Source organism: Barbatula barbatula (genome assembly GCF_947034865.1).
Source record: "Barbatula barbatula genome assembly, chromosome: 12".
Classification (NCBI taxonomy): Eukaryota; Metazoa; Chordata; class Actinopteri; order Cypriniformes; family Nemacheilidae; genus Barbatula; species Barbatula barbatula.
This window is the reverse complement of record NC_136775.1, coordinates 12,398,718-12,426,420: the sequence shown is the minus strand read 5'-3', so window position 1 is coordinate 12,426,420 and position 27,703 is coordinate 12,398,718. Positions and strand designations below refer to the sequence as shown.

The 27,703-nt window shown below is 40.2% G+C and overlaps 3 protein-coding genes across 8 annotated transcripts; 1 reads left to right on the top strand and 2 right to left on the bottom strand.

The window, feature by feature from the left end:
* Window positions 1-186: 186 nt before the first annotated feature.
* Window positions 187-4,870, bottom strand: ino80e (INO80 complex subunit E). 6 transcript variants are annotated; one of them, XM_079469480.1, is made up of 9 exons: window positions 4,721-4,867; window positions 4,436-4,645; window positions 4,283-4,353; window positions 4,144-4,196; window positions 3,993-4,065; window positions 3,297-3,414; window positions 2,945-3,043; window positions 2,596-2,801; window positions 236-342 (listed from the first exon to the last, which is right to left on the bottom strand). In XM_079469480.1, exons 2-8 carry the CDS (start codon window positions 4,514-4,516, stop codon window positions 2,598-2,600), a joined length of 699 nt encoding a protein of 232 aa, XP_079325606.1. In that variant the 5' UTR covers window positions 4,517-4,645; window positions 4,721-4,867; the 3' UTR covers window positions 236-342; window positions 2,596-2,597. The 6 variants fall into 6 exon arrangements, 5 of the variants coding, with proteins under 5 accessions (XP_079325605.1, XP_079325606.1, XP_079325609.1 ...); XR_013787384.1 differs by adding an exon at window positions 798-865 and having other exon boundaries at window positions 244-342; window positions 4,436-4,870; XM_079469479.1 differs by having other exon boundaries at window positions 187-342; window positions 4,436-4,870.
* A 1,329-nt stretch (window positions 4,871-6,199) lies between these two features.
* LOC306901150 (zinc-binding protein A33) lies at window positions 6,200-11,565 on the top strand. The gene is made up of 6 exons (XM_079468716.1): window positions 6,200-6,297; window positions 6,609-6,704; window positions 7,062-7,295; window positions 7,793-7,815; window positions 9,350-9,465; window positions 9,861-11,565. Exons 1-6 carry the CDS (start codon window positions 6,232-6,234, stop codon window positions 10,421-10,423), a joined length of 1,098 nt encoding a protein of 365 aa, XP_079324842.1. The 5' UTR covers window positions 6,200-6,231; the 3' UTR covers window positions 10,424-11,565.
* LOC306901149 (uncharacterized protein) lies at window positions 11,514-27,647 on the bottom strand. The gene is made up of 8 exons (XM_079468715.1): window positions 27,489-27,647; window positions 20,836-20,894; window positions 19,612-19,884; window positions 18,560-18,853; window positions 17,340-17,627; window positions 17,075-17,253; window positions 16,836-16,937; window positions 11,514-16,682 (listed from the first exon to the last, which is right to left on the bottom strand). Exons 2-8 carry the CDS (start codon window positions 20,888-20,890, stop codon window positions 15,732-15,734), a joined length of 2,142 nt encoding a protein of 713 aa, XP_079324841.1. The 5' UTR covers window positions 20,891-20,894; window positions 27,489-27,647; the 3' UTR covers window positions 11,514-15,731.
* Between the last annotated feature and the right edge of the window lie 56 nt (window positions 27,648-27,703).

The following is a 27,703-nucleotide window of genomic DNA, read 5'->3' as shown; positions in this document are numbered from 1 at the left end:
CATGTCAGCATTCCCTTGGACACACACACATAGACACAACCAACAAATATGGCTATTCTCTGCAGCTTCAGCCAGTTTTCATGCCCACCAGAACATTCTGATAACGTCTGCATGCCAAAGAGAGGAAACGTTCAGTCATGAACTTGGAATTTCATATCATGTGAAATATTTTTGATAAGCTGGTATAATGAATCAAAAACTCTATTCAACAGAAAGAAACATCAAACAAGAGGCATAGATTTTATAAACATTTTAATTTAATGTTACTTGGACAAACAAACGACATTAAAAAAGGTCTTTTAACAAATGATCCAATTTTGTGACCGCGTTGTCTTTTGGCACCTGTGTAAAGAAAAAAGACAATTAATAGCTGAAAAGAGAATGGCTGGGACTAGAGACATGCATTATTCTAAACTATTAGAAAATAAACAGTCTTACAACATAATATATGCCTGTTGATGTGCTGTGGGTGCATGTTTTAATGATCCCATAGCAACTTGTCTGGACTAGCATTCAAGTCCTCTTGGGAAAAATAGGTGTGGCTCTCGCTCTGTTTTTTACTCAATCTTCTGCTCACCAACACATTTCTAAATACTGACTGATAACTCTATATTTACAGCACACTTTTGTCTCCTCTTACAGGTAATACATTCCAGCTTAGCAGTCTTTTAAGGAAAGCAACCAGAACCAGACCTTCTTTGGACAATCTAAAAAAGTCTCATAACATAGATCCAGTTTTGTGAAGAATCCAGAAAATTCGGAACTTTAAAGGGATAGTTCACCAAAAAATGACTTGCATTGATTTGTGTCCATACAACAGGGACCGCCAATGTTCTGTCAACATTCTTCAAAAAATATTTTGTCTCTGCAGAAGAAAGAAAGTCAAACAGGTTTGAAATGATAAGAGGTTGGGTAAAAAAATAATTTTTGGGTGAACTATCCCTTTAAACAACATTCAAACATTTGAGTGATTCTAAAAACACTATTTGATGATTATAAGGACAAACAAGTGTGTCATATTTCATCTTGTGACACATATACACTCACCTAAAGGATTATTAGGAACACCATACTAATACTGTGTTTGACCCCCTTTCGCCTTCAGAACCGCCTTAATTCTACGTGGCATTGATTCGACAAGATGCTGAAAGCATTCTTTAGAAATGTTGGCCCATATTGATAGGATAGCATCTTGCAATTGATCGAGATTTGTGGGATGCACATCCAGGGCACGAAGCTCCCGTTCCACCACATCCCAAAGATGCTCTATTGGGTTGAGATCTGGTGACTGTGGGGGCCATTTTAGTACAGTGAACTCATTGTCATGTTCAAGAAACCAATTTGAAATGATTCGAGCTTTGTGACATGGGCCATTATCCTGCTGGAAGTAGCCATCAGAGAATGAGTACATGGTGGTCATAAAGGGATGGACATGGTCAGAAACAATGCTCAGGTAGGCCGTGGCATTGAAACGATGCCCAATTGGCACTAAGGGGCCTAAAGTGTGCCAAGAAAACATCCCCCACACCATTACACCACCACCACCAGCCTGCACAGTGGTAACAAGGCATGATGGATCCATGTGGGGTCTTCTGCTGTTGTAGCCCATTCGTCTCAAGGTTGTGCATGTTGTGGCTTCACAAATGCTTTGCTGCATACCTCAGTTGTCACGAGTGGATATTTCAGTCAAAGTTGCTCTTCGATCAGCTTGAATCAGTCACCCCATTCTCCTCTGACCTCTAGCATCAACAAGGCATTTTCGCCAACAGGACTGCTGCATACTGGATCTTTTTCCCTTTTCACACCATTCTTTGTGAACCCTAGAAATGGTTGTGCATGAAAATCCCAGTAACTGAGCAGATTGTGAAATACTCAGACCGGCCCGTCTGGTACCAACAACCATGCCACGCTCAAAATTGCTTAAATCACCTTTCTTTTCCCATTCTGACATTCAGTTCAGAGTTCAGGAGATTGCCTTGACCACACCCCTAAATGCATTGAAGAAAGAAAGCCATATACAACCTATCACGCTCTCGAAGATCTCAAAATTCAGGACTTTTGATAATACCTAGAAAAACTAAATCCACCAAAGGGGGTCAAGCTTTCTCATACGTAGCACCTAAACTCTGGAATAGCCTTCATGATATTATTCGAGGATCAGACACACTCGCCCAGTTTAAATCTAGATTAAAGACACATCTTTTCAGCCAAACATTCACTTAATGCAAAATAAACCAACGGGAGACTGCTGACATTAGATATAATTTACTAGGTGCTTATATAACAAGTTAAACTATTCATGTACTGTGTTTGACCTTTTTTGTGTTTTTCTTATTTTACCCTGTAAAGCTGCTTTGGAACAATGCAAATTGTGAAAAGCGCTATATAAATAAAATGAAATTGAAGCAACTGCCATGTGATTGGTTGATTAGATAATTGCATTAATGAGAAATTGAACAGGTGTTCCTAATAATCCTTTAGGTGAGTGTAAGTATCTAATAATGTATACAATAGGAACACTGTAAATAACAAGCTTTAAAATGATCTGAAGAATCTTTAATCATTGCTGCTGCCGAATGCTCACTCATCTATTACCTTCACTCATTGGGTATGTCGATAACCAGCTCGGCCTCGTCTCCCTCTCCTCTCTCCTCCTCTCTGTCGCTATCTCCCTCGCTTTCCCCCTCCTCCTCAGCTGCATCTTCACTCAGCATCTGCTGTGGGACCCAGCTGAATGGACCACTCGCACCCCCAGCTGCACCACTGCCTGCAGGGTAATTAGATGTCAGTGGGCCAACCACCTGAGGGGCAATGAAACAGAGTTGTTATTAGGAAGACTGTATATCATGGGCACATTTTTGTAAAATGAATAGCAAAACAAACAGTCTAGCAACAGTGACCATCTAAATCAATAGCATTCTGTATTTCTCGGTCCCTCTCTCACCTTCCCCGAACCGTCTTTCTTGTGTTTGGCCAGTTTTGTTTTTCTCTCTTTCTTCACTCGCTCAGCAGAGGGAGCCAAATACTCAGGAGGGAAAGGTAACTGCTCAACCCACCATCACACACACACACACAAGTCCATCAAACAATAACAACCATTCAGCCAGTGTGACCCCAGTGTTTTGCATCCACATAAACCAGGTGAGGTGATAAAAAGACAAAAAGAGAGAAAAATGAACAAAATGACAAATAAACAGGTGACAAACAGTGTGCAAAATAATGCGAGCAACTGAAAAGCATGAGTGCCGAATGTATGAGTTGTGTGGAGGGTTTATGGAGGTGTGTGGAGCACTCACAGTGTTCAGGTACTGTGCAGGAGCAGAAGACTGGAGTGGAACCGCGCCAGAGCGAGACAGGAGTGAGAGATGAGGAGACGGTGATGAGGGGACTGGAGGAACCCCAGGACTCCGTTTCCTAAAGGAAAGATTATTAAATTTACTAAATATAATAAAATCTTGTAGTTTAAAATGTATTATCGAATGGTCCCATTGGGTCTACCGTGATCCTACTTTTAAAGCAAAATATGTGGAATCGCAACCAAGCAATACATACTGCATATCATACAGTTTAGGGTTGAAAACGTAGATAAATAAAATTTGAAACTATGTAACAAACACTTTTATCCAAAGTTAAATATCTTTGTCCATATCTATGCACACAACTTTCTTTTAAAGCTGAATGGAAATGGTACAATAATACACCCATGTTTGAATGCCACAAATAATTGTTTGTGATGGTCCTTCGCTGTTGTCTAGAAATGAGGCAGGATGAATACACAGGCTTTTACACTAAAAATGTGACATGGTCATGGAATGTGGTTCTGGTGGTCGGACATTAAGGACTCCACTAACACCTGTATTTAGAACTGACCACTTGTCATCACATCCCTTAAAATGGATGTTAATATCAGATGAAAATAGACATGTGCCCTGCTACAACACCGCAATGTTTTACATCACATCCAAAGAGAGATCGAGTTGCAGTAGACTCACTTCTTTCCTGCTTCCCAGTCTCTCTCTCTGGCTCCCTCTCCCTCACTCTCAGAGGACACAGTAGCTTCAGAGTCTGCAAAAACAGAACAAGACATCTTTAAAGAAAATCGTATTCTTCCCAGTATATTTCAACAGGATATTAAAAACCTACCAGAAGATTCTTCATCCACTCTTTCATATTGCAACAGTCTGTCCAACAGAAAACTAAGACACAGAACACAGACCATGTGTTTTTATTATGTGCATTGTATTTTGTGGGATAATTTAAAAAGAGCTTTTACGCTTTCTACCTTTTATCTCTAGAAACTTTTAATAATTTTCTCTGGGCTCTTCTTAGCTCCTCCTGAAAACATTCTTGCTCCTGAACGAATGGAGAGCATGGGAGACAGTTAACAACTAGAGTTTATCTGACAGTATTGAAAAAAAGGAAAACATTTACTTACATATACAAGAAACTTCAATTTGCGCTTAAGATTTTTGTATTTTCTCTTGTAATCCACCTCTACTTCAGCTTGACCGTTCATTTTCTATTTCTAAGGCAATGTCTGGCTTCCCGACGGTTCACTGTCAATGCTTCAGTTCGTCCATAAAGATTTAAAAGACTCAGGCTGGTCTTGTTAGCAAGGCTAACGCTACATGCTAGCAACCGGCAACTAAAATAAAAAAAGTACGAATTTGTTGTATCAAACAAATAAGATACAGACCAGGATAATAATGTTATGCAATACCATGCGAAACAAAATGATATGACGACAATTAGCTATCTGTTCAAAATGTAGCAAAGAGTTGAATTGACCGCTACGCGCTGTTTGTTTACTTCCGCTTTCAACGTAACGGAAATGGGTAATGTAGTCTTTTAATCCCATGTGTTCAACACCACCAGCCCGATGAACTCGGTAACGCTTTTATAGGGAATTTTAATTTACATAATGTAACACGTTGTTGGTTGGATATTAGTAGCCTACATTTTTTATATGTTTTCTCAACTATATTATTTTCTAAAAACACTGGCATTACAGTAAAAAAGTATAAAATGTAAAAAAAGTGTAATCTTGGACAGATTTTCACCAAACAATTATAATGGCCAAAATAATTCACAATGCCGATTTTATTGTGATATATTGAAATGTTTTTGAACAGAAATAAATTATGCAATCAGTCAAATCCTTCATTTTGTTAATTTGGTATTTTTCAATTTTTTTGCCAATGAATCCCACTTACAGGCAGAGAGAAAGTGCACCCACTGTAGCTCTTATGCAACATTTACAATGTTATCATATGTATAGAATTAACACAATATTGATAATCATGGTTTTTAATATCACATTTATTGTCAATACCGATCGTAACACATATTTTACAATAACCTACGTATTATTATGTGGCTGTATGTGACTAAGCTTTAAATACCATTAAACTCCATCTATTAACCAAGTCTATGTCTCAGCAGCCAGACGCTCAGGACAGATCCATGAATAATACATTACACGGGGTGAGCAGTGTTCATGGAGAGAGAGAAGGAGAGAGAGAACGAGGTGATTTTATTCCACAAAGGATTTTTTTCTTGTCAAGCAGCACTGCCCGCTACTAGTGCACTGAAATATTTGAAAAATCTTTGCCGGACAGACTCCTCTTTATGAAACATAATATTTCCTCTGTTTGCACATACAACACGGGCATGCGCTCTTGCTTTCTCTCCCATTCTTTTTCGTTTGTGCGTATACACATCACATGCACACAGAGTCCTGCTGCCAGACCCCTCACTGTGAAACATAAGCCCCATATCGGCCCTTCTATCTATCTTTCTCCCTTTTAATAGTCTGCCCCTGTTCCCTGACGTTGACTCTTGTTGCAGACAGAAATAGAAGCTCTTCTCTCCTTCCCATAAATCGCAAATGTGAACACCACAATACCTCCCACTGCTCCCCTTCTACTGTGCTGATGTCTTACTGCGTGAAGTCAAATTCTGTATGTGATAATATGTGATGCTTATTCGAACAACACTGTTTACTGTAAATCAATGCAAATGTAGATTCAACTTATTTTAACCTGAACAATCACTTCTACTTCGTCCTACTTTCACAATCTTTCTACTTTGAAATATTATCCTCACATGCCTTTGTCCTTCCCATTTCTCCCCCCCCCAACACGCACCTATCACTCAGCTTAATTTAACCCCTCTCTCTCATACACTACATCCCAGAGTTCTCTGTGTATCTTTTTGACAAGCACAACTGGAATGCACACAAATCACATGAAGGACACAATCAACCAGTTCAACAATTCTCTCCTTTATGAACAAAAGGTAAGATTAAGATGTAACCTTTTTATTATAAGCCATGACAAGGTGAGAGATACATTGTAAGTTATTTGCTCAAACTGCAAGTTGTTTTACTTAGAATGTTTTAAGTGGGACAACATCATAAAAAGGTTATAACAGCTGAGCCGTATTAGTATAATGTTTTATTAATAATTCTAATAGAAATTGAAAATCTTTAAAGCTGTAAAAAATTAAGGATTTAGATTTGTATTAATGCACTAAATGTATGATAATGTAATAAATGTATGTAACCTTATCACACCATGAACTGGCTTTGTCATGCATTTATTTTTCAGGAGAAGCTTATTCAGTCAATTAAAAAGATAAAACATGAAATTGACGAATGCTATGAAGCTGAGAAAGATGCCTTTGTGGAAGCACGGGAGGTCGAGGTACAGTATAAGGGACAGAAATTAACCTGAATGGTGTTCCAGGAAAAATACAACATAAAAACATGTACATGCAACATTGATGTGATGAAACATGGATACATATGAGACAGTAGCACTGCTATGAAGATATGATTTAAGGATTCAAATGAGGTGTTTAATATGCTCATACAGCATTTATTTTAAAGCATGTTATATGTATATATATATATATTTACACATGTCTATCAGTCCAGTGACCTGGCATAATGCATATGTATGTATAATAATAAATATTTCCTATTTAAGTTCATCAGCATGCTTCCTCCAGAGGAACTTCTTAGTTTCTCGCCAATAAATCATTAATATTCTCTCCCACAGAACAAGTTTGAGGAGATTGAACGTGAAATCCGAGCAGAGTTTCAGAACCTCCATCGCTTCCTGAACGAAGAGGAGGAGATGGACTTGGAACGACTGAGGAAGGAAATGGATCGACGGGTGAAGGTCTTAAAAGAGAGAGAGAAAAAGATTGCCACGCAGGGTAGAGATCTAGAGAGAGCCATCGAGACTTTAAACTGCAAGCTAAGGGAAGACGACAGTCCCAAACTTCTGAAGGTGGATTTTCATTTTAAGTTGACAGCTTAAGTAGTGAAAGTCTTTATCTCTAAGCTGTTATCTGAACTGGACCAGTACTTTGCATGCTAGAAAGCACTTTCTTATCCTCTGTAGATAGTCTAATTCACAAGGTTAATTTAAGGTCAATTTGATTAGTCTAAAGATTTGAGCTGTTTGTTCTGACTGTAGAAATTGTCCATGGAACTCTATTAGTATTGCTTTATTGCATCATCGGCTCAGACCACATTACATCATGGTGGGGTTAGTTTCATAGTTCATTCAATGGAAACAGGAACATACTGCTCCTGATACACACACACACACACACACACACACACACACAGTAGTGCACAAGCAAAGTGCCTAAACACTGATCAGATGAGTATTTTAGAAATCTCTGACTGCTGTAACCAGGCAGATATGAACCTTAAAGCTCATGTATTAAACTATACAGACTGGTGTACTATGTGTAACACTATGTATTTTCATTCATTTAGGAAATCAAAGCGCTTCTGAAAAGGCAAGTGTCTGTATTTTATACAGTTAGCCATTTATACTGTTTGACTTTATTTATATTTAAAACTTCATCCTCTTCTTTCATCTCAGAGTTTTTCCCTTCATCCGATCGTATTTCTTTACAGTTAGTAGTTGACAAATACATGTGTTCTGTGGTGTGACAGAAAACATTTAGAAAGAAACTAACAATGAAGATTTACATTTAAATATTAATTACAAAATAATGTATTAACCGTTTTCTAAATGTTTGCTGTCACGGTAACAACTAGTCAGAGTAACCAGACAGGAAACAGATCCAGATGTAGTTCAAGATTTAATGAAACAAAACAAGATACGACCAAGGCAACATGCAACAACTAACACATGACAAATTAAACAAGGGTTACAAAGACAGGATAACAAGCAGACAAGAAACAAATGAAGACAACCACAAAGAACAGAACTACAAAATATGACAGGACAGGAAGTAACAAAGTCCACTAAACGCCGGGCAAACACTGGCTGGATCATGGCAGACTTGACTGCATAAAATGACAGTCCTGGAGGTCTGTGGCGTGGAGGCGGAAAAGGGGGCAGGATGGAGGCCAGGGCCGTGGAGCAGAGGCCGAGGTCCTGGACGAAATGGAGGTTCAGGCGGGCCTGGATGACAGAGCTGACAGGTCCCCTGGAACAGATGCCTCCGGAACCACTACCTATGAAGCGATGCTGATGGCTGGAGGTTCTAGGCCGGCGGACTTCAGCGAGCGGTCTCTGGACGGCGGCCCTCTTTGCGAGCTAGCTCTGGACCGGCGGCAATCTTTCGAGCTGGCTCTGGACCGGCGGCCATCTTGCTAGGCGGTCATCTTGTGAACGGTCTCAAATAAGGTTATTACATGTGCTGTCCGACTGTCAACAAAGCGTAGTTCAGGAATTTGTTGAAACGACCCCCAAGGACCATTATGAACTTGCTGATTTTGAAGTGGTTCTATCAACATGCAGTCAGGGAGGTTGGTTGTGCTACAACTGTCCATAAATACCTGGATGTGGTCCTCGAGGGGCAGATTTCCCTGGCTTAGACGGACTAAGCGTGCTGCTGGATCCATTGTGGTCAGTCGTTCTGTAACATGAGTAATCCAGGCAGGAAGCGGCTCCATGTGCAGTAGAATTTTAAATTAAGTAAGAGAATAACAAATGATCCAAGAGGATCAACTAAAAACAAGAAACTTAAGATCAGACCTCTAAACAACAACAGATATCAGACGAAGAAAACACAAGGGCTTAAATGCACAGGGTAACAAGAGGGCTAATAAGACACACCTGAAACAGATCATGACACAGAACCAATGAATAAAAACTACCACAGGAAAAAAGAAGTAACGTAAGTACATAACATGAAGGGGAAACACAGACAAGTATCGATCATGACATATGATCATGACAAACACACAATGTGACGCATGTACAGTATTTGTCAACTATAACAGCTACCACTTTATCCTCAGACAGTAAACTTTATCTTAAGTTAATTCGTTGCGGTTATATGTCATTGTCTCTTTTAGGTGTGAAGTAAGTTTTATCCGTCCTCCAACAATAGACAGCCAAATCTGCTCTGGTCAGTTTGTGGGACCCATTCAATACAGGATCTGGAAGCACATGAAAACATCCCTCTATCCAAGTACTGAAATTATTCAAATACAATATTAATTAAATTTTTTATTTTAAAGGTCCAGTGTTGACATTTAGAGGAATCTAGTGGTGTGGTTGCAACCAGCGGCTCACTCCACCCCTCCCTTTTGAAGCACTACGGTGGCTGACACAGGACAATATGTTGTCACGTTTCCTCTTCTTTAGGGAAGGATATAACATATTTACAAAACGTGCTCTGTAGAGCAGTAACTTTTAACAGATCTTTATTCACCTCTAAAGATGTAGTTATATATATATTATTATGCATTTCTGTCAATTGATCCCTTTTTTGTGATTTTTATTTTGGACGTACATCCATGAAAGCAACATAATTTAAAAGCAATGCAGGATTCACTGTCATTTGTGATTAATGTGTTTTCACAGACATATCTACACTGACATTTGACCCTGAAACAGCACATCCCTTGTTGACCCTGTCTGCTGAGAGCACTTCTGTGATTTTCGAGGAGGACAAGGAGGTGCTGAAGGAAAACCCGGATGAGAACAATCCAAAACGCTTTAATTACTACTACTGCTTGATGGGGTCTGAGGGCTTTACTCATGGACGGCATTACTGGGAGGTGGAGGTGAAAGGCAAGACCGCCTGGCGAGTGGGTGTGGCCAGAGCGGACGTGCACCGTGGTGAGATGGACTCCATTTCCACATTGAACGGACTGTGGACGCTGTCTCTCAGAAATGGCTCAATCACCGCTTGCACCCATCCGAAAGCCACACAGGTGCGCTCATCTGCTCTCCTCGCTCGCATCGGCATCTTCCTGGACAGTGATAAGGAGGAGGTGTCCTTCTACAACGCTGTGACCATGATGCCACTTTTTTCCTTCTACATGGGGACTGTTTTAGTGCCAATCTATCCATTCTACAACCCATGTGACATGGATGAAGGAAAAAACTGTGCTCCTCTTACCATCTTTTATCCATCACTCTAAAGGTACTGACAACATGGATGAATGTTTGCTTTCTTCATCTACTACTTTCTCTTTAAAATTTTTATCGCCATCACCTTAAAGCAACACTTTGTAGTTTTTTCGACCTTAAAATAATGTGTCTAAAATTATTTCAGTGGTAGAACAAGATGAATTCTACTCACGCTGCTACCTGAGCATTATTTACAACGCTGGTTTCAGAGAATTGCACATATCAACCACATGGGGGAGCCATGAGCAAAAGTTCAATAGTGTGGCTTTAAATTTTGTATGTCCAGAGAAATAAGGATAGAAGACAGTTTTTGATATTGTTATCAACAACAAATTGACAGTAACTTACTGTAGTATGAGACTCAGTACATGATACTGTAAGCAAGTGAAATGTAAAGATTTGAACAAATATTCCTTAATATAATCTGAATTTAAAGGAATAGTTTGGCAAAAAAAATAACCTTATAACCTGCATGCTGTTATTTTGCACAATGCACGAATATAAGTACAACATTTTATGACATAAACGCTGTTTTTTTTTTTAATCGATTTTATTTTGCACTTTATTATTAAAATGATGCATTCATTGTCTGCAAGCCCTTCTGTGAATTTCACAGTAATAAAGGAAAAGCAAAATAAAAAAGAATAAAAAAGTGTGTGACTAAAAACAAACTAGTTGTTTAACTCATACTGTTTATATGTGTGTCTATAAATACATACACAACTGTTAAGTTCAGCCCTGGCACTACAATGGAAACTATGTGCTGTGGGACAGGCAAGTGAGCAAGGACAGAATAGAGAGAGAGTGAATGCTCCTGTAAACAAAGCACTCTGCGTCCTTCATTTCACAAAGCAACAGTCCGGAATAAAGAAAGAAGAGAGCCAGATGAGAGACTTTGAGTGCGTTTGACTACAAGGCCAGAAAGCACTATCTTTGTTTGCAAATGTCTTCCAGCCATGCGAGATCTGTGTTAGAGTGCTTCGCTAAAAAATAAAAAACATTGAGAAAAAAGTAATGGTTTTATAACTGCTGTGTCACTGGTGTGGGGTGACAGGCCTGAGGTAAAAACAACACTGACTCCCAGAATCATTTTCTGATCTTTAATTATCATTTCTAGGCATGAAATAAATGAAGTACGGTATCACTTTTCTTTACAAAATGTTACTGTGTCATGTTTGTGCAAAAAAGAAGAACAGAGACAGTTAAGCATCACAGGTGGAATAAGGAGAAGAGACGAGAGGCAGCAAGTGTTAGAAATCGTTCATGCACCTGTGGGACACAACCAGACTTGAGTGAACGTGGAGAAAGCACGACACCCCGGGATGCTTAAACTTAACTTCTCATACTCGATAACCTTCCTCACCCTTGAGAAATAATTTCAAAGCACACCCACATAATTCTGGGAAACTCTCCTAATGCCCTTTTAGAATGTCATTAACCAATTAGGTCGCACGCATTTGTGAATGTAGATTCAGATTGATAAACAATACAACACTATTTATTTATTTGTGTTTCTGACATTTGTACTTTTACACATTGAAATTATCCACTCAGATAAACAAAGAGACTCACAAATCCAATGTTGTCTGTGTATATAAGGATCAGTGTACTTTTTCTTGTATAGATTTACACACTACCGCCTACAAATGCACCACACTAGCACAGATAAACACTATGGGAGCGCAACTCTATTGCATGCAATGAAAAACTCCAATCGCATAGTACTGAGTGTGGGTCGAGTCAAAAATCACATACAGCACACAGCTGTCTTGGTATCAAAACAGAATTTAGTATCAGGGGTTAAATATCATCAAACGTCTTATTCTTTGTAGGAAGCGACGCAATTTAACCTCCTTTATATTTCATCTGGATTAATACCGATAAAAAGGCAATTACTAGCAGACATGAGAGAGAGAACACTGCTACATTGCATTGAATTACATCTATCCAACCAAATTGCTGCATTATTAACACACCAACACACACACACCAACATACTCGCATGCACAAGTACAAATAATATACGATTGGCCTGCTGATGTCGCCAATTGTAAATGACATCATACAATTCCAGGAGCCCACAGGTCCAAAAGGGCCCATGAAAATTCATCAAGGGCACATCGTGTCGCACACAAAATACAAAACAGACAATAATCATGATTCAAGACTTATATATTAGTGGCAGTGTCTCCAAGGTTCATGTTTCTCAATTCATGCAATTCTTGGGCATGACAAATGCTTTAAAACACTGTTGATTCAGCGAGTAACCACAAGAATATCGACTGCCTGGAAACGTGTGATGCAGACTACCGGGATGCACTTAAGCGTGACATCATTTTGCTGGAGATTGAAAATTAGGGCATGTGAAATCAAGCTCACTTACATCCGTCAGCCAATGGGATTAGTGGGAAGCCTGGTCTCAGGGGAGCATGACCGTGATGCTATGTTTATTAGGTTTTTATTCCATGAAGACAAAACCACCTGACGTGGCCAGCTTTAACTTCACTCGTGAGTAATAAAATAACCAGGAACTTCTCTCACTCTATAGAAGCTCACGATACGAGAACACGAGTTATTATTTGATTATGTATGTGTGCACGTACGTGTGCGTATCTATGGGTTTTGTGTATTGCTTAGATTTTCTAACTTCAATGCCTGATCTCTCCAAGCAGAGTGAGGGGGTTTAACTTCATAACATTCCAAAACATGATTCAGAAAAAACATTCTTGTTTTGTTACCATTAAATGTGAGTGTCTAATAATTGTAATATTTACATTATGTGATGTAACATTTTGCTATACTGTATGGCTTTCAGGTCTCATTTCCTTGCGCTGATATTATAACAGCTGATAAATGCTAGGAAAGAACAAGGCCATTTGGTCCTGGTCATTCTAATTTGTAATCGAAATTGAATATATTCAACTTTCATTCCTGTTTCACACGTTGTGCTTTTTGTTTACTTTTTTGTCAACGTTTTAATGCAAATATAGCCTAGAATGTTGTTCAGGTTTAGTCAGGCCATGATGTGAGGTAGAGATCACCTGCGCTTAAAAAATCTACCCACAAACCTCTAATTCTCGCAAACTCACTGTCATAAATCTCCGCTTCCACAAACGGTGTTCTGAACAGGTTCCAGGACGTACAACTAACCGGCAGTGGTGTTCAGGTTTCACTGGAGGCACCTGGAATATATGTAAACTGACACGTGAGGCTGTTATTTTATTAATGTGACTGTACTGTAAATCCAGAATCACTTGTGAAACATTGTGAATTAACCAGAACAAACAATGTGGATCTTATAAAGCACGTCCATTGCTACTCAAGCCTCAAGAATCAGCAAATCCGGATGCACATGACAACATTCTGAAGAGATTAGAAGGGTATTAGAAGCTACACTGCCTGACCTTGAGATCTTTTAATCTGAGCACATCTCTTTCAACGAAGCAAAGCACCTGTACTGTGTCACCGAGTGTTTTAAAGGTGAGATAAAAAAAAACTTGCTAATGGATGACAACAGTTTTCTTATAGTAGTGTAAACAGGTCAAAATTTTCCGCATTTATTTGACTAACTCTTAACTGTATGTTTTGTGTCTGTTCATTCTCTCTTTTGCTTACTCTAGCTTTAATCCTCTTGGTAGCATGGCCTTGTACTGTTTAGCCTATTGACAAAATGTTTATATGCTCTCCTACTTGAATTTAGATAAAAGTGTCTGCCAAATGAATAAATGTAAAATGTAAATGAACAGAAATTGTGGACTGTTACATTGGTAAAGAGCATCCGTGGTACCAGTGGCATTTGTAGGACTCAGCACAGGTCCTCCAGGCAAAAAAAACACATTATTTGATTTTCAAATAATTGTAATAATATTTTTTATCAGGGTTGGATCTTGGTGTCACACCACTCTGAGGTGACACATAATTGTGTGGATTTCAGTCCTCTAAAAAAAGGTTGGGGTTGACTCACTGGCTTTCTCCAAACAAATCACACTACTTGTCAAAATAATTTCATAAAGAACGAAAATGATTAATGTCCCATGACCTTCTGTGCACTTTCCCCAAGTTTCGCTGCTGTTATCTTGCATTATGGAACAGATAATACTATTTATTTTTACAACATCTTCATGCAGGGATGATGTATTATTTCTGTGAAGGGATGTTTATACACTTAAATGGCCCTGACACCCTCCCTGATCCAGGGCCAATTCAAAAAGATTGATTTGTGTTGTCTGTGTTGTTTTAATGCCTGAATCACTACAGATATTATGCATATTGAATGCCGCAGACAAAGCCAAATATTTGTACTGAATACATTTTGCTTTCTGCAATCTTGCCAACCAATTCTGAGAGCGAGGCTGCATAAATACCATAGCAGAATACTGTGATTTGGCATAATTTACAGGGACCGTACTGCATGTAAATCACTGCGGTCCAGGCACCTGAATCACCTCTTTATAATGCAGTAAAAGCACTTAAAGGCATTTTACTATCATTTGATGAATTACTGCTGTCATGCTTGTTAGAAAACCTACACAACCATATCTTTAAAAGGGACAGTTCCCTACAAAATGATCTCATAAAGTCCTCATTTACTCACCATCATGTCATTCCAAACCTGTAAGACTTTCTTTCTTCTGCAGAACACAAAAACATATATTTTTAAGAATGTTTAAGAACATTATCTCCCATTGACTTCAATTGTGTGGACACAAAACCACTGGGACATTTCTCAAAAGATTTGGTGTTCCACAAGAGAAAGAGTCATTTACAGGTTTTGAAAGACATGAGGGTGAATACACAATGACAGATTTTAAATTTTTGGGTGAAATATCCCTTTAAATACAATACTGTTTACCATCTGCGTTGCACTGGTGGTAACACCAGAAAATGCACAAACCCTAATAAACCTTAAATACATAGAAAGAAGGCGTGTTTGTGCTGAACAAATGTAATACCAAAAGCTAGAGCTTAATAGATTTCCCAGCAATTGAATTGTTCAACTTGCAAAAGTGGAGTAACTGTTTAGTGAATTCACCCCTTTGTGTTATTATCCAATGGTGTAAGCCCTGCAGTGCTTTTTCTTTCTATTTGACCTATATTACACTGTCACAGGGTGATTAAATATTGGTAAACTGAGTGAATTTACATTGGATATTTCTATTGTTGAATGTTAATCGTAATAAAAGTTAGACTTCAAAGAATTAAGATTCCCACCCCCTTTGAAAGTCACTTAGCTCTTCTTTGTTGGTAAGTCAAGTGTCTGGATTGTCTGTGTTGGTTAATACACACGGAGGAGGCAGGAAAGAGGCTACGGTTTGAATCTCAGTTGGTGGCTTCATCAGCGTTGGAGGGTGGCGCACTGTCACTAGGTGATACCATGTCTAGTTTTCCTTCTGGAGATAGACCTCCGCTGGAGATGAGCTCAGGAGTTTTGAGCGAGCTTTTCCCGGTATCAGGGGTTTTAGCGGAAGTTGGTGCCTCTACGTCCTTCCCATCCAGCTTAGGAGGCTCGGCCTTGGACTCAGGTGTGCCATTAGTGGTAGGCTCAACAATTGGTGAGACAGATTGCGGAGCAGGTGAAGTTGCTTTAGGCTGAAAAACTGGAGATAAAGCAGGTTGGGGATCAGGTGTGGGAGTGAGGGTGGTTGGTTTTGGATCTGGTGTTGGGCTCATAGCAGGGGAGCTGACTTTAGCTGGTGTAGCTTCAGGAGCAGGCGAGACTGCTGGTTTGGTATCTGGAGTAGTGGCTGGTTTGGCGTCGGGTGTGGGGGTTAATGCTTTCGGGGGTTCAGGAGTTGGGCTTGGAATTGGCTTAAAATCTGCAGTTGGTTTGGTGGCCTCTAGCTTTAGGTCTGGTGTGACAGCTTGCTTCGGTTCTGGCGATGGGCTTAAGGTCGGTTTCGTGTCAGTGGTTGGAGCAAGGGTCAGTTTTGGTTGGGGTGTCACAGCAGGTTTGGGTTCTGGTGTTACTGTTGGTTTGGGTTCAGGAGATGGCGGTGGAGGAGCAGTCGACTTGGTTGCTGGTTTCAGATCAGAATCTGGTGCTGGTTTTGGAGGTGAGGGGGCTGTCTTTGGCTCTGAAACTTGGTTAGCAACGGCTTTGACATCAGGGGCGGCAGAAGAACTTAACACATCAGAATCTGCAATGGGTGCCGTTGGTACATCAGTATCACTGTCAAGTGGAAGGCCGCTAGTATTAAAGCCTACTCCAGAGTCACTCGTCTCAAGATTTCTTTCTTGAAGACTTGGCTCCTTAGTAGACACCTCCAAACCCTGAGCAACATACACAGGACGGTCTTACAAAAACATTTTATAAAAATCCTACAATTCCTCATTTCACATTGAGCAAATACTTCAAGGGTTGAGACACAAAGATGAATGACAATTTGGAAAGTTGTAATTGTTTTTCAGATTCCTAGCACTCACCTTAATGCTGACCTCCGTGCTCTGTGATTTCTCTGTGATATCCTCTTTCTGGGACAGGGCTGGAGCTTCATCATTCTGATGGGTACAGGCATCTTTCACAACCTGCAAAAACATGGGTTTATTGCTTAATTAATAGCAAATGGTCCTTTTTATTTTTCTAAACATTTATTTTTACTTTAAAAATTAACATAATTTGTCTTGAAATGTTTTTGTCTATTTGTGTAAAAGACGAAAGATACCTGTCTGAAGGTATCTCCCTCCACTTTGCCTGCATTCTTAGCTTTCTCCTCAAGGGCTCTGGCCTTTGTGGCACGTTTGCGTATCTTCACCAAGCATGACACCAAACACACCAACAGCAGCAATACCAGTAATGCCACCAGAGCAATGATGGCAATGTAAAGCTTAGGAAGCTTGTATGCTGAGAAAGAAAAACAAAATTACTATGTGCACATGTTGGTGACAAACATAAATATGAACTCTTCTTATCATCTTGCATATCCTTACCCTCTATCTTTAGGTAGACTTCAGACACATGAAATTTCTGAAGGTCAGTCTCAATGAAAACACCTGTATCGCTGGCTTTTATCCCTGTGAGAATGCAAACGGATTCCTCCAAAGAGAGACGATCCTCAAAGTTCAGGCTAGGAGGCAGCATAAGCTTTCCCATCTCCAGAATCTCATACTTTGTGTTATCAGACTCACGGCTGTACAGCAGGTAAGCTAAGGAGCTATTCAAGTGCAGATTTATTTTCAGAGTGTCACCTTGAGTAAGAGTAACAAAAACCTGATGGGCTGGAACATAGCAAGGAAAGAAAGAAAGAAATAATCAATCCAATAATCGAGATGGCCAAACAGTAAAGAGCAGTTTTTAGATTAATTCAATGAGAATCCAACAGAATCATCAGGGAGGCGAGAGCATAAATGTTGCAGAATGTGTACTATTTGTCTCTTTCTCTATCAGTTTGTACTTTCTTTACTATCATTACTTTTCAATGCGTTATGAAAACCCACCAAGAGTTCCCTCTCTGTTCTCTCTGTGCATCAACCAAAAACAGCCTTCTACAGGCAAATATATATGTACAAATATTTAAAAAAATACATACATAAACATATTTCCAAATATAATGACAGCAAAGTTGTCATTCATCTCAGGCAACCAATTTCTAACACTCTGCTGAAATCACAGAGTAGCCTCATTTCTTTCATACTGTTAGTATGCTGTATACACAGTAGTGGTCAAAAATTATGTTTTGGAGGGGAATATTCTTTACAATGTTTGCTTTTAATGCCTCCATAAGTTGGATTAAAGCATTACTATATGACATGTACAGTTCAAAATGGTCAAACACTTTTGTCATTTATTGGACAAAATTATTTGGCAAAAAGGAGAAAAAAGCTAAAATAGCTTTTTTCATACACAAAAATGCATTATTATTGTTATTTTATTATTACTTTGCTATAACTCTCCTGTACTAGTATCTTGCAGCTTGACTCAGTAAGTTTTGTGCATGTGTTTCTTTATTTTTACCAAGCCTCCTTACATTTTTCTCTTTACACTTCAAGCACAACTATGCAACACACTTTTTAATTGATCTTTGCTTATGTATTTCGATAAAAAGCGACAGCATACATTTTTCAAAGCTGGATGTCACTTTTGCCCACTAATGTAGATTGTTCCTCACTGTGTAATGAAACTAAGACAATGTATTTATCCTCACTCTTACCTTTCACATTGAGGCAGATCTTCTTCTTCACTTTTTCGTTGAAAGCGAAGGTGTAACTACCTTCATCAGTTCCTGTGACGGCCTGAAGGGTGAATTTTTGAGGTGTCACGATGATGCGGTCCTGGACATTCTCTTTGGGTGTTCCATCCTTATTCAGCAGATGCACACCCGGCAGCGATGTTTGGTTGGCTTCCACTGTGCTGTGACGAAATTCCACTTGAAGTGGCCCAGAAATATCATTCAGCACTACGTGGAAATCTGAACCGTACTTGACGATGGCCTCGCTAGAGCAATCTGGAAAAGTAAAAGAGAGAGATAAATCCTACTTATGAAAATGTAAGTGGTGTTTGCCAATTCAAAAGACCCTGATACTAGTGTTTTGAATGTGGTTGACAGGGATGCTTGAAAGACACATGGTTCTTGAAGTTTTGTAAGCATCGCAAAAGTTATAAGTTTGATCCCAGGGAACACACATACTGATAACAGAATTGTTAATCTTGAAGGCACTGTACAGTTTGTTGCTTTGGATAAAAGCGCACACCAACTGCATAAATACAAATTATTTCAGGTATTATTAAAATATCTTGCATGAATGATGCTGAACAAGCAATAGAGAAAGAGATGTTTGTCTTGGTAGGCACCAGTCATAGAAAGAGAGGGCTGGGTGAGAAAAAGAGCGATCTTTAGGTTGAGGAAAACGGAAGGCACCCAGTGTGGCTTGACAGAGCTACAATTACTGCAGAGGGTCATTAAACCCCCCTTACTGTTCACCAAATGACTTCCTATAATAATGGAAGTCACTCAGAAGCTATTCATGTGTGTAATGTTTTACTCATCCACTTGAGTGTACATGCTGCTGTAGAAATTCTGTAACACACATATCTACAATAATGCAAGACACAATCATGACTGTTTGTATTTTTACAAAGGATGAACCCAGAGGTGGAAAGGAGGGGGGAGACATTTAAACATGATCAGCTTGGCTCAAGAAAGTTCTTAAAATGTTTATTTTATGGTTGCAATACCTCTGGATGATTATGGATGTTCCATACCTCTAACAAAAAGTGTGATGCGTTTATCATCCTCAGTGTTTTGGTCAGAAGTGATGATGTAGACTCCTTCATCACTTTCTCCAACATTCTCCAAGATCAGGTGGCTATTAGCATTGTTGAGTTTGGCGCGAATATCTACCACATCCCTAGATTTCATCAGCACCTTCTCACGCTCTTGACCAATTGATGGCCTGAATGACACGTTAACTTTCCCCGCCGGTATGGCGATGTGAAAGTCTTCCCCAAAAAACAGAGTCTGGGTCTCTTCTTCAGCTGAAAGAAAGACGGATTTTATTTGTAAGTGTGCCATACTACTTCCCTTTAATACATTTAAAAAATAACTTTAAGCACAAATCAGAAGCACCAAGGTTTAAAATAATAAATTGGTCAATTCTACAGATGCTACGATATATCGGTTAATAAAAGTCTACACTATCGGCCGATAGTTTAAAAACAGCCAATGCTCAGATTATATCCGATATATCATGTCAATCAAAAGAGGACAGGAAATTTACGAACTTGTGCTCTGTATACAGAAAATGTAATGAAAAATCACAAGTTTGATGTTCAATATAAATAGTCATCATATAAATTAATAACATTCCGAAAGTTAAGAAATATTAATTTAATCTTCAGAATCAATATTGGCAGATATCACTCTGAATAATTGGCTATCGGTATAGGTGGAGAAATGTAGTATCGGGTCAACTCAACTCAACTTCATTCAGAAATTGACTGGAGTAGTTCATTAATATAATAAGGAAATATATATAAGGAAATCCAAATGGAAACTGTACGCATTTATCAGCATTTTTTTACCTGTGAGTAATAGATTTGTGTTCAGTTATTAAATAATTCTGTATGATTTACAAGGTCCAGCTCTGCTATTGGGGTTGAGATGCCTAACAAGTTTATTCAGATGTTACCCTGTTACTCAAATCGCAGACGGATAATGAAACTGAAAGTCAACCTTTTCCACTCTATGAAAATAGAAAATTAAAAGCTATGAATGAACTGTATGGCGCCTGTAAGAAAGGACATCTCACAGAAACACTTCATTACAATCACTCAGTACACCACTGCACACTTCTACATCTACATTAGAGGTGTTATTAACTACAATAGCTATTAGCACGCCACAGGCACTGTCTTGAACATTTCAGTAGACAACACTTGTGACAGACATATAAACCACTGAAATAAACTGACAAAACTCTCTCTTACCTGAGAAACAGCAGCACAACAGCATGCTGAAGACAAGTAGACTCAGGTTCATCATGACTCTAAAAACATAAACAGGTGAATCAGTTTCACTACAAACTTCATCTACAAATCAGCGTTAAAACACACAAATAAGGCAGCATCTATTTTTCATTTGTTGTAAATAGTGCCATTGTAATCATATAACTATTTTAGTACGCCATTGAATTGCTCTCACATTTAGCTGGAGAAGTTGTATAAAATGGCACGGTAATTTGCAAATGGACACAAATCGATTTAGTGCTTTGATTTTCAGCCACAAATAGAGAGGCTATTAAATTGTGTTCATGTATGACAGCTCTGTTTTCAGTTCAGCTCACACCCTAAGCAATGATTAAGAGCAGGGGTCTTCAACGTTTTCCGGGGGAAGGACCCCTTAGATGAGAGATACATGGATGAAAAATGTGTGAACAGAGCTATTTAAATAGAAACAACCCTTATTGTCACAGCACTATTATGCATGTTATTGTTGCACATACAGTACATACTTTTCTGTGTATTATTTTTTTATGTAAATATACTGTACATTATTTCAAGGGATTTGAAGCATTATATATATTACTTTTGCTGTGAGATGGACAGTTAAACATTTACAGGTCCTGAACCTTAAGCCTATTAAGGCATCAATGAGATGAATGATCCTGGTTAATGGCTCAAAGACTATTCTAGTGGAGGAAGAGTGGATGGATGTGAAAGAAATCGGTGCAAATGTTATGCATTCTGCTGTAAAAGCAGGGCGTTTTAGTAACTGTAACTCATTTTTTCTTGTTCTTTATTTCCGCTTCTCTGTGTGTTGCAGAACACGCCGTTACTTTATAATTCAGAGCTTTGTTGTCTTTCTCGTGGATCAGCATTGTCGCGGCTGTTGCACGAAGTTTTTTCTGCTGAGCATTAGACTTAAGGATAGCAACATGCAACGAGTCTGCGTTATAATTGGAGAATAGGGTGTGCACTTTATTGAGGATATTTACACATAGCAATACGATCGTGAAAAGGCCCTCCGAAACAGAGATGGATTTAAATCCGATCGATCAAACCACTTCATGCGGTAGTCTGGGACGCATTCCAGTCTAAACTGATCAGGTATAAAGCTACGTTCAGACTGTCATTTTTCTGGGCATATCCGATTGAAATCTGATCATATAAGCAGGTGTGAACAGTGACATTTTCACTCAGGAGTGTACTCCCTTTTTTGCCAGCGGTTTAGACATTAATGGCTGTGTGTTCAGTTATTTTGAGGGGACAGCAAATTTATACTGTAATACAAGATGTACACTCTCTACTTCACATTGTAACAATGTGTAATTTCTTCAGTGTTGTCACATGAAAAGATAAACTAAAATATTTACTTAAAGGTGAGGGGTGTACTCACTTCTGTGAGATACTGTACAGACATAAATGCAGAAATTAAGCGGTAAAGGTAACAAACACTTAATTTAGACGTGCAGCCATTCCTATCCAAATCTGCTCCGAGCAGGGTTCCAACCGCTATTCAGACTGATTTTGACATTAGTATCTGACACCCTAACAAGTGTCCTACACACCATGACGTCTCACACTCTTCACTAGAGCCCTGAGGGGGGAGTGAGAACATAATATTATTATTTCTATTTTATTTCTGTTGTTTCATTCATTTACAGAATAATTGATTTGTTTATTGGTAGATTTATCCATAAACTTAGTCATTTTCAGGACATTAGTGAATCCACTGTATGCAGAGCGGAAAGTGTGCGTGAGAATGCTTTCTGCCGCCAGTTGCTTTTTTTGGTGCCGTTGCCATGGTGAATCGTCAAATAGGAGCTCCATTGATCATGACTTGTCGTAGTTGTGGTACAAGCCTATACACAGAGTTGATAGAACTAACTCAAATCAGCTGTTCTGAAACAAAAACTCTATATTTTGCATCTCGGTGTAAATCAACTCAGAGTTCACATTTTAACTCTGTGTTTGTTGAACCTCCTTATTGAAACGGGCCCCAAGTGTCTTAGAGGGGCATTAAAAATGTGATAGGAATAGAAATCAAGCTGAATACCCATCTGTTAGCCCTGTGTGTTGCTGTCAGTTTAAGCCGTGATCATTGCACTTTTACAAACACAGTTTACTTACAATGAAGGAATTTTTGAAACTTTAAAAACTGAAAAATTATTCAGGCCCTATATAGTCTTTCTTTTATCAAAGATTACATAATATATAAACATACTAATAGCTACAGAATATAAATTGTAATGTGGCAATATTAGCACAAGCACATTTAGCCAGAAAGAAGCCAGGACAATGAACTTTGGATGGTCAGTATAAATTGGCCGATCATGAAATTCACATCGATTTCACTTTTGATTAGACGGTCGAATGTCTCTGGTTCGGCGAGAGCGGACTGGAGATTAGCAGAGATGATGCTCTCAGATGGAAGGCTTTCGACAGCGGGATTAAAGCCAAGTGCGTGACCGGACAATAAAAAACCTATAAAGTTAGTTTCAGGGTGTTGGGACAGTTCAAAACTTAGGCAAACCTGGTTGTTGGTGTAGTGACGGTGGTTGGATGGTGGTGCGGGACGGGAGCTCATTGTGCTAGGGATGTAGCTGGTGGATTTTTGCTGCTGTGGCTATGGACAGGGGGTAATGTCATGATCCTACCTCTCCTTGTCTTGGTTTTCGAGTCTTGTGGCAGGATCATGTCAGACCCATGTGTTTTATGTGGAGAAAGGGCATTGTTTAGTTTTTTGTCACACCATGCTCTCTCTCCGGTGTCGCGTCCTTTAGCCCTGCCCCCTGGTTTTTCCATTAGTTGCGCATTAGTGTTTAGTCTTGTCACTTGCCTGTTACCGTCCCTGGTCTAGCTTCCCCTTAGTGTTTCATTCCCCTCACCTGCTCCGTGCAATCCTCCTGTTAGCTTTCCCTTAGAGTTTCATCCCAGTCACCTGCTACCACTCTCCCTGTGTAATCAGTCCTCATTAATGTTTCCCTTTATCTAAACCCAGTTTCTCTCTGTCCCTTGTCGGTTCATTGTTTGTATGTACACACCTTAGTTTGCCCTGCATACCCTCCCTTGTGTTGGATTACCCTGGTTCCTGTTTCCAAGTTCGTGGACTTTATTGTTCTAAGGACCTTGTTTGTTTTGTCCCCCTTGTGGGAAGCTTTTGTTTGCATTCTTGTTTTGTTTGCATACGTTTTTGTGTTTTGTGTTTCCCTACTGCTGCCTGCGTTGGGGTTCTTCTCCCCCTCAACATAACGAACTCGCCACAATAGAACCCAGCTGGCAGCGATCCCGTCAGCCTCACCTTCTCTGCAGTCTTCACAAAGGGAACTCTGATCTCATGGAATATGCGGACAGGTTCCTGGAGGCTGCAGAGGAGGTGGTCTTTGGGGAGGCAGAGGTGGTGGCCTCCGTGACCCTCTCTTGCCAACGGAGATGAGGATGCTGAGACCTCTGGACTTTGATGGCGTGATTAGGTTTGCCATGAACTGACCGGAGGCCACGTTCTCAGTTCAACCGAGTCCTCCGTCTCAGTTGGCTGCCATCCCTGATGGTCACACCCAGCAGATTGGGGTCTACCTCATCCCCTGCTACCTCTCCTCCGCCAGCCTTCAGGGCAAGCATCGTGGGGATCCTCATTGGAGGCATCCAACCTCGAGCCAGCCATGCCCTTCACCTCGTTCCTGCAGCCGGCCACCAGTTGAAAAACAGCTTGTGGTATGTGTAGAAGTGAGTCCCTTTGTAAGTCTCCTGTGTGGGAAAGCAGTGCATATTATTTCTGTGTATCTGCTTAAAGTGATTTTGAATTCCGTGAATGACAATAAAAGTGAGTGATTCTGTGCTGTGTTCTTTAAAGTGACTGAAAAGTGTATTTGGCGAACGGTGGGTAGCGGTGGAATTGGAGACAGGAGGGCAAAAAGGTCGACCTGCAAGAATCTGGTCCTTGGTGTTGCTGGCTACGGGAGGAGGTTCCAAGGCAGGAGAGTGCAGTGGGATGGTCATAGGTGTAGCGGAGGAAAGGGTGAAGGCAGAACGAGAGCTGAATAGAGTGTGTGGGGGAATAAGGGTGGCTGCCAGAGCCGTGTTCGGAGGCAGCCTCATGCTTTGGGAGTGCCTGTGAAAATAGTAAAAGTAGTGGGAAAAAGAGAAAAAGGAAGTGTCTGGGCCTGTGCAGGTAGCGGAGGCAGCCTCACACTGTCGTTTGTCAGTGGTGCTGCAGGCCAGCGACCAAGGGGAAAATTTAAAGGAGGATAGGCAAAGGTTTGGGTTACCGCTGGCAATCGTGTGCTCACACTGCCTAGGCGGATGTTGGCCGGCATAGAGCCGGGAGAGATGTTGGACTGAAGGTTGGCGGCTGAAGTCAGCCTGGTCCGGGTCGTGGCCTAGGCTACCAGAAGGCCTGCTTTTTTGGGACTGGCTCCTCTTCCTCGTGGTAGTTACCGTTCCCGCGGGCTGTGGGAATATGTCGCTGTGGACCCGCTTGGTCTTGTCACCGGCTTTCAACGGCGAAGTGGATTTGGGAAGTGGTACTCCTTGCGGGCTGGAGGTGTACAAGCTGTAAAGCTCGACTTTGGTCAACGTCCTGGAGAAGGGGATGTCAGCGTTTGATAGAACCAGCCTTAGGCTTAGGATGGTTCACTTTTTAATTTCCGGAATTGAGCGGAGAGCAGAGGCGCAGGAGGAAGCTGCAGAATCCCTGGATGGTGGAGGAGAGGATGTTTGGCTACCTCATCATCTTGGGGCGTACCCTGAGCCGCTGGGGAGTCGTCATTAGCGTAAAGCTCATTCTCTGAGATGCAGCTGAATGATTTAAAAATAAAGAGTGAAACTCACACTGACATTACCTAAAACGTGCAAATGCGTTTGGCATTTTGTAGTTTCATGACTGGTAAACTACCAGTGCTGGCGGGTCAAGCGCGCCCACAGTACAAAACGGCGCGCAATATCCCGAGAGCTGTGGAAAGAGGAAGAAAGCGATGCAGCAAGCGTTTTGTACATATTTTTATATGTGACAAGTGAACTACCCATGACATTTCTATGATTACATATTTAGCAACTTACAATGCACTCCTTCGCAGTAAAACTGACCTTGAGCTGGACTTCTATCAAAAGCAACTCCTGCCTTCTTTCATTTGATTGGACAGTAATGCTCGGCTTCCTACATTTGATTGGCCATCTCAATTAGATTGATAAGCGGATGTAGATTGTAACGCGGAGGTAGATCAGATCTGAGATCAGTCATGGGTGTTTTCTACAGTATTTGCAGCAGTTCATTGAATTTCTCCCGTTATTCACGACTTTTATGACACACCATGGGTATACACCATATACCCGTGCATACCCTGCACTACACAAGTATACGCAATGCAGACTGATATTGAAGTGGGAATACGCCGTATTCCTCCGTATAACCACGACTACACCACTGGAAAACAGGGTAGTGACATAACACTAAAATTATTCCCTCTTGAGTGCAATACAATAGATGAATAGGACATCAGGAATATTAACTTCAACTTGCGAGAGATATGGAGATTAAAATGAACTGGTAGCAATTTTAGGACATCAAAACTCCAAACCAGAAATATAATATGAATGGGTTCTTAAGGTGCTGCATCGTGGTTTATAATCAGTAGCATATTTATATGTGATTATTTATGATAGAAGCAGGTCATCTGAAAAGAAACCAGTACTGAGCATCTGGCAATTATTTACACATCAGTTTTTTTCCTTGGGTCAAACTTAATCGTCTATACCTTCATAATCCAATTTAATGGCCTAAATATTAGTATATTAGCCTAAATTAGTAAATAAGCCTAAATATAAATGTTATAACATGAGAAAATATCTGTTCATTTGAGCTGCCAAGCTTTACATCACATTTGGGTAGCACAAGCTCAAAGCTCAGCTGACTGTGAATGCACCTTCGATGCATTCGGTCCATATGTGATGTGAACGGCGGGGGCGGTGGCATCTTTGACTCACCCCGGAGCGTTCGCTCTCCTCTCTCCTCTTTCTGATGAAAACCTTCTGAAACGATTTCCTCTCCGAATCATACAAATATTTGCCGGTCAAGATTTGCTTTCTGTCACACGATGAGACAGACCGCCTAACATTACACATGTGCGGGTTATAACGGTGCATAGCCGTTGAACGTCGAAATGAAGCAGGCCAACTGAACCGCAGTCAACCGGCAACACATATGAAATATTAATAATAATAACAAATCTACATTATTCATCAAACCTACACTAAATGTGAACAGCGTGATACAATACCACCTTTACTCATCTCGAACAATTTTTCATATAATCGTCATCTTTACGTAAATTTAGTTGACAATATTTCTGTCACGTTACTGTAGGATGCTTTGAACCGGTGCTCGTGCGCTGACAGGACATTTCACGTGATGCTATGCAGAACCGATGTCAGAACACCGGGCACAAATCTCTTTACTAAATACAGTACGTGCTCATCTAAACCCATAAACACACGCATTCAAGTCCAAAATACAATTTAAGCAGCAACTTTAATCAGACGGAAAAGTACCAGACGAGGCAGAAGCTGCAGAATTTAACCCTTCAATGACCGCAACCCGAACCCGCTTAAAACAGCCCTGCTGCAAAATTAACATTCCGCCTTACCGTTACTTCCAATATCCTCTTCCAACTGATGCACTGCTAGCACGATTATTAAAAGGGAAATTCCGTTATTTCGCCTCTCCACCTCGATTCTGGGAAAAAAATCTCTTGAAGACTCAGATCTCCTCAGGAATCCGTCCGGTACCACGGAGCATCGCGAGTGCGCGCGGTCTGTAAAACCCGGAGCTTCAGCCCTTATGGGCGTGTCGGGGATCCGA

What these genes read in the sequence shown, in the direction of transcription:
- ino80e (XM_079469479.1), bottom strand. Translation starts at nt 4,516, where the DNA reads ATGAACGGTCAAGCTGAAGTAGAGGTGGATTACAAGAGAAAATACAAA. An exon ending in AAAGTTTCTAGAGATAAAAG is followed by an intron (nt 4,197 to 4,282) that starts GTAGAAAGCGTA and finishes TCTGTGTCTTAG; the next exon opens with TTTTCTGTTGGACAGACTGT. An exon ending in GACTGGGAAGCAGGAAAGAA is followed by an intron (nt 3,415 to 3,992) that starts GTGAGTCTACTG and finishes TCTTTCCTTTAG; the next exon opens with GAAACGGAGTCCTGGGGTTC.
- LOC306901150 (XM_079468716.1), top strand. Translation starts at nt 6,232, where the DNA reads ATGCACACAAATCACATGAAGGACACAATCAACCAGTTCAACAATTCT. An exon ending in TGGAAGCACGGGAGGTCGAG is followed by an intron (nt 6,705 to 7,061) that starts GTACAGTATAAG and finishes TCTCTCCCACAG; the next exon opens with AACAAGTTTGAGGAGATTGA. An exon ending in GAAAACATCCCTCTATCCAA is followed by an intron (nt 9,466 to 9,860) that starts GTACTGAAATTA and finishes GTGTTTTCACAG; the next exon opens with ACATATCTACACTGACATTT.
- LOC306901149 (XM_079468715.1), bottom strand. Translation starts at nt 20,890, where the DNA reads ATGATGAACCTGAGTCTACTTGTCTTCAGCATGCTGTTGTGCTGCTGT. An exon ending in GTTGTGCTGCTGTTTCTCAG is followed by an intron (nt 19,885 to 20,835) that starts GTAAGAGAGAGT and finishes TCTTTCTTTCAG; the next exon opens with CTGAAGAAGAGACCCAGACT. An exon ending in GATCTGCCTCAATGTGAAAG is followed by an intron (nt 17,628 to 18,559) that starts GTAAGAGTGAGG and finishes GCTATGTTCCAG; the next exon opens with CCCATCAGGTTTTTGTTACT.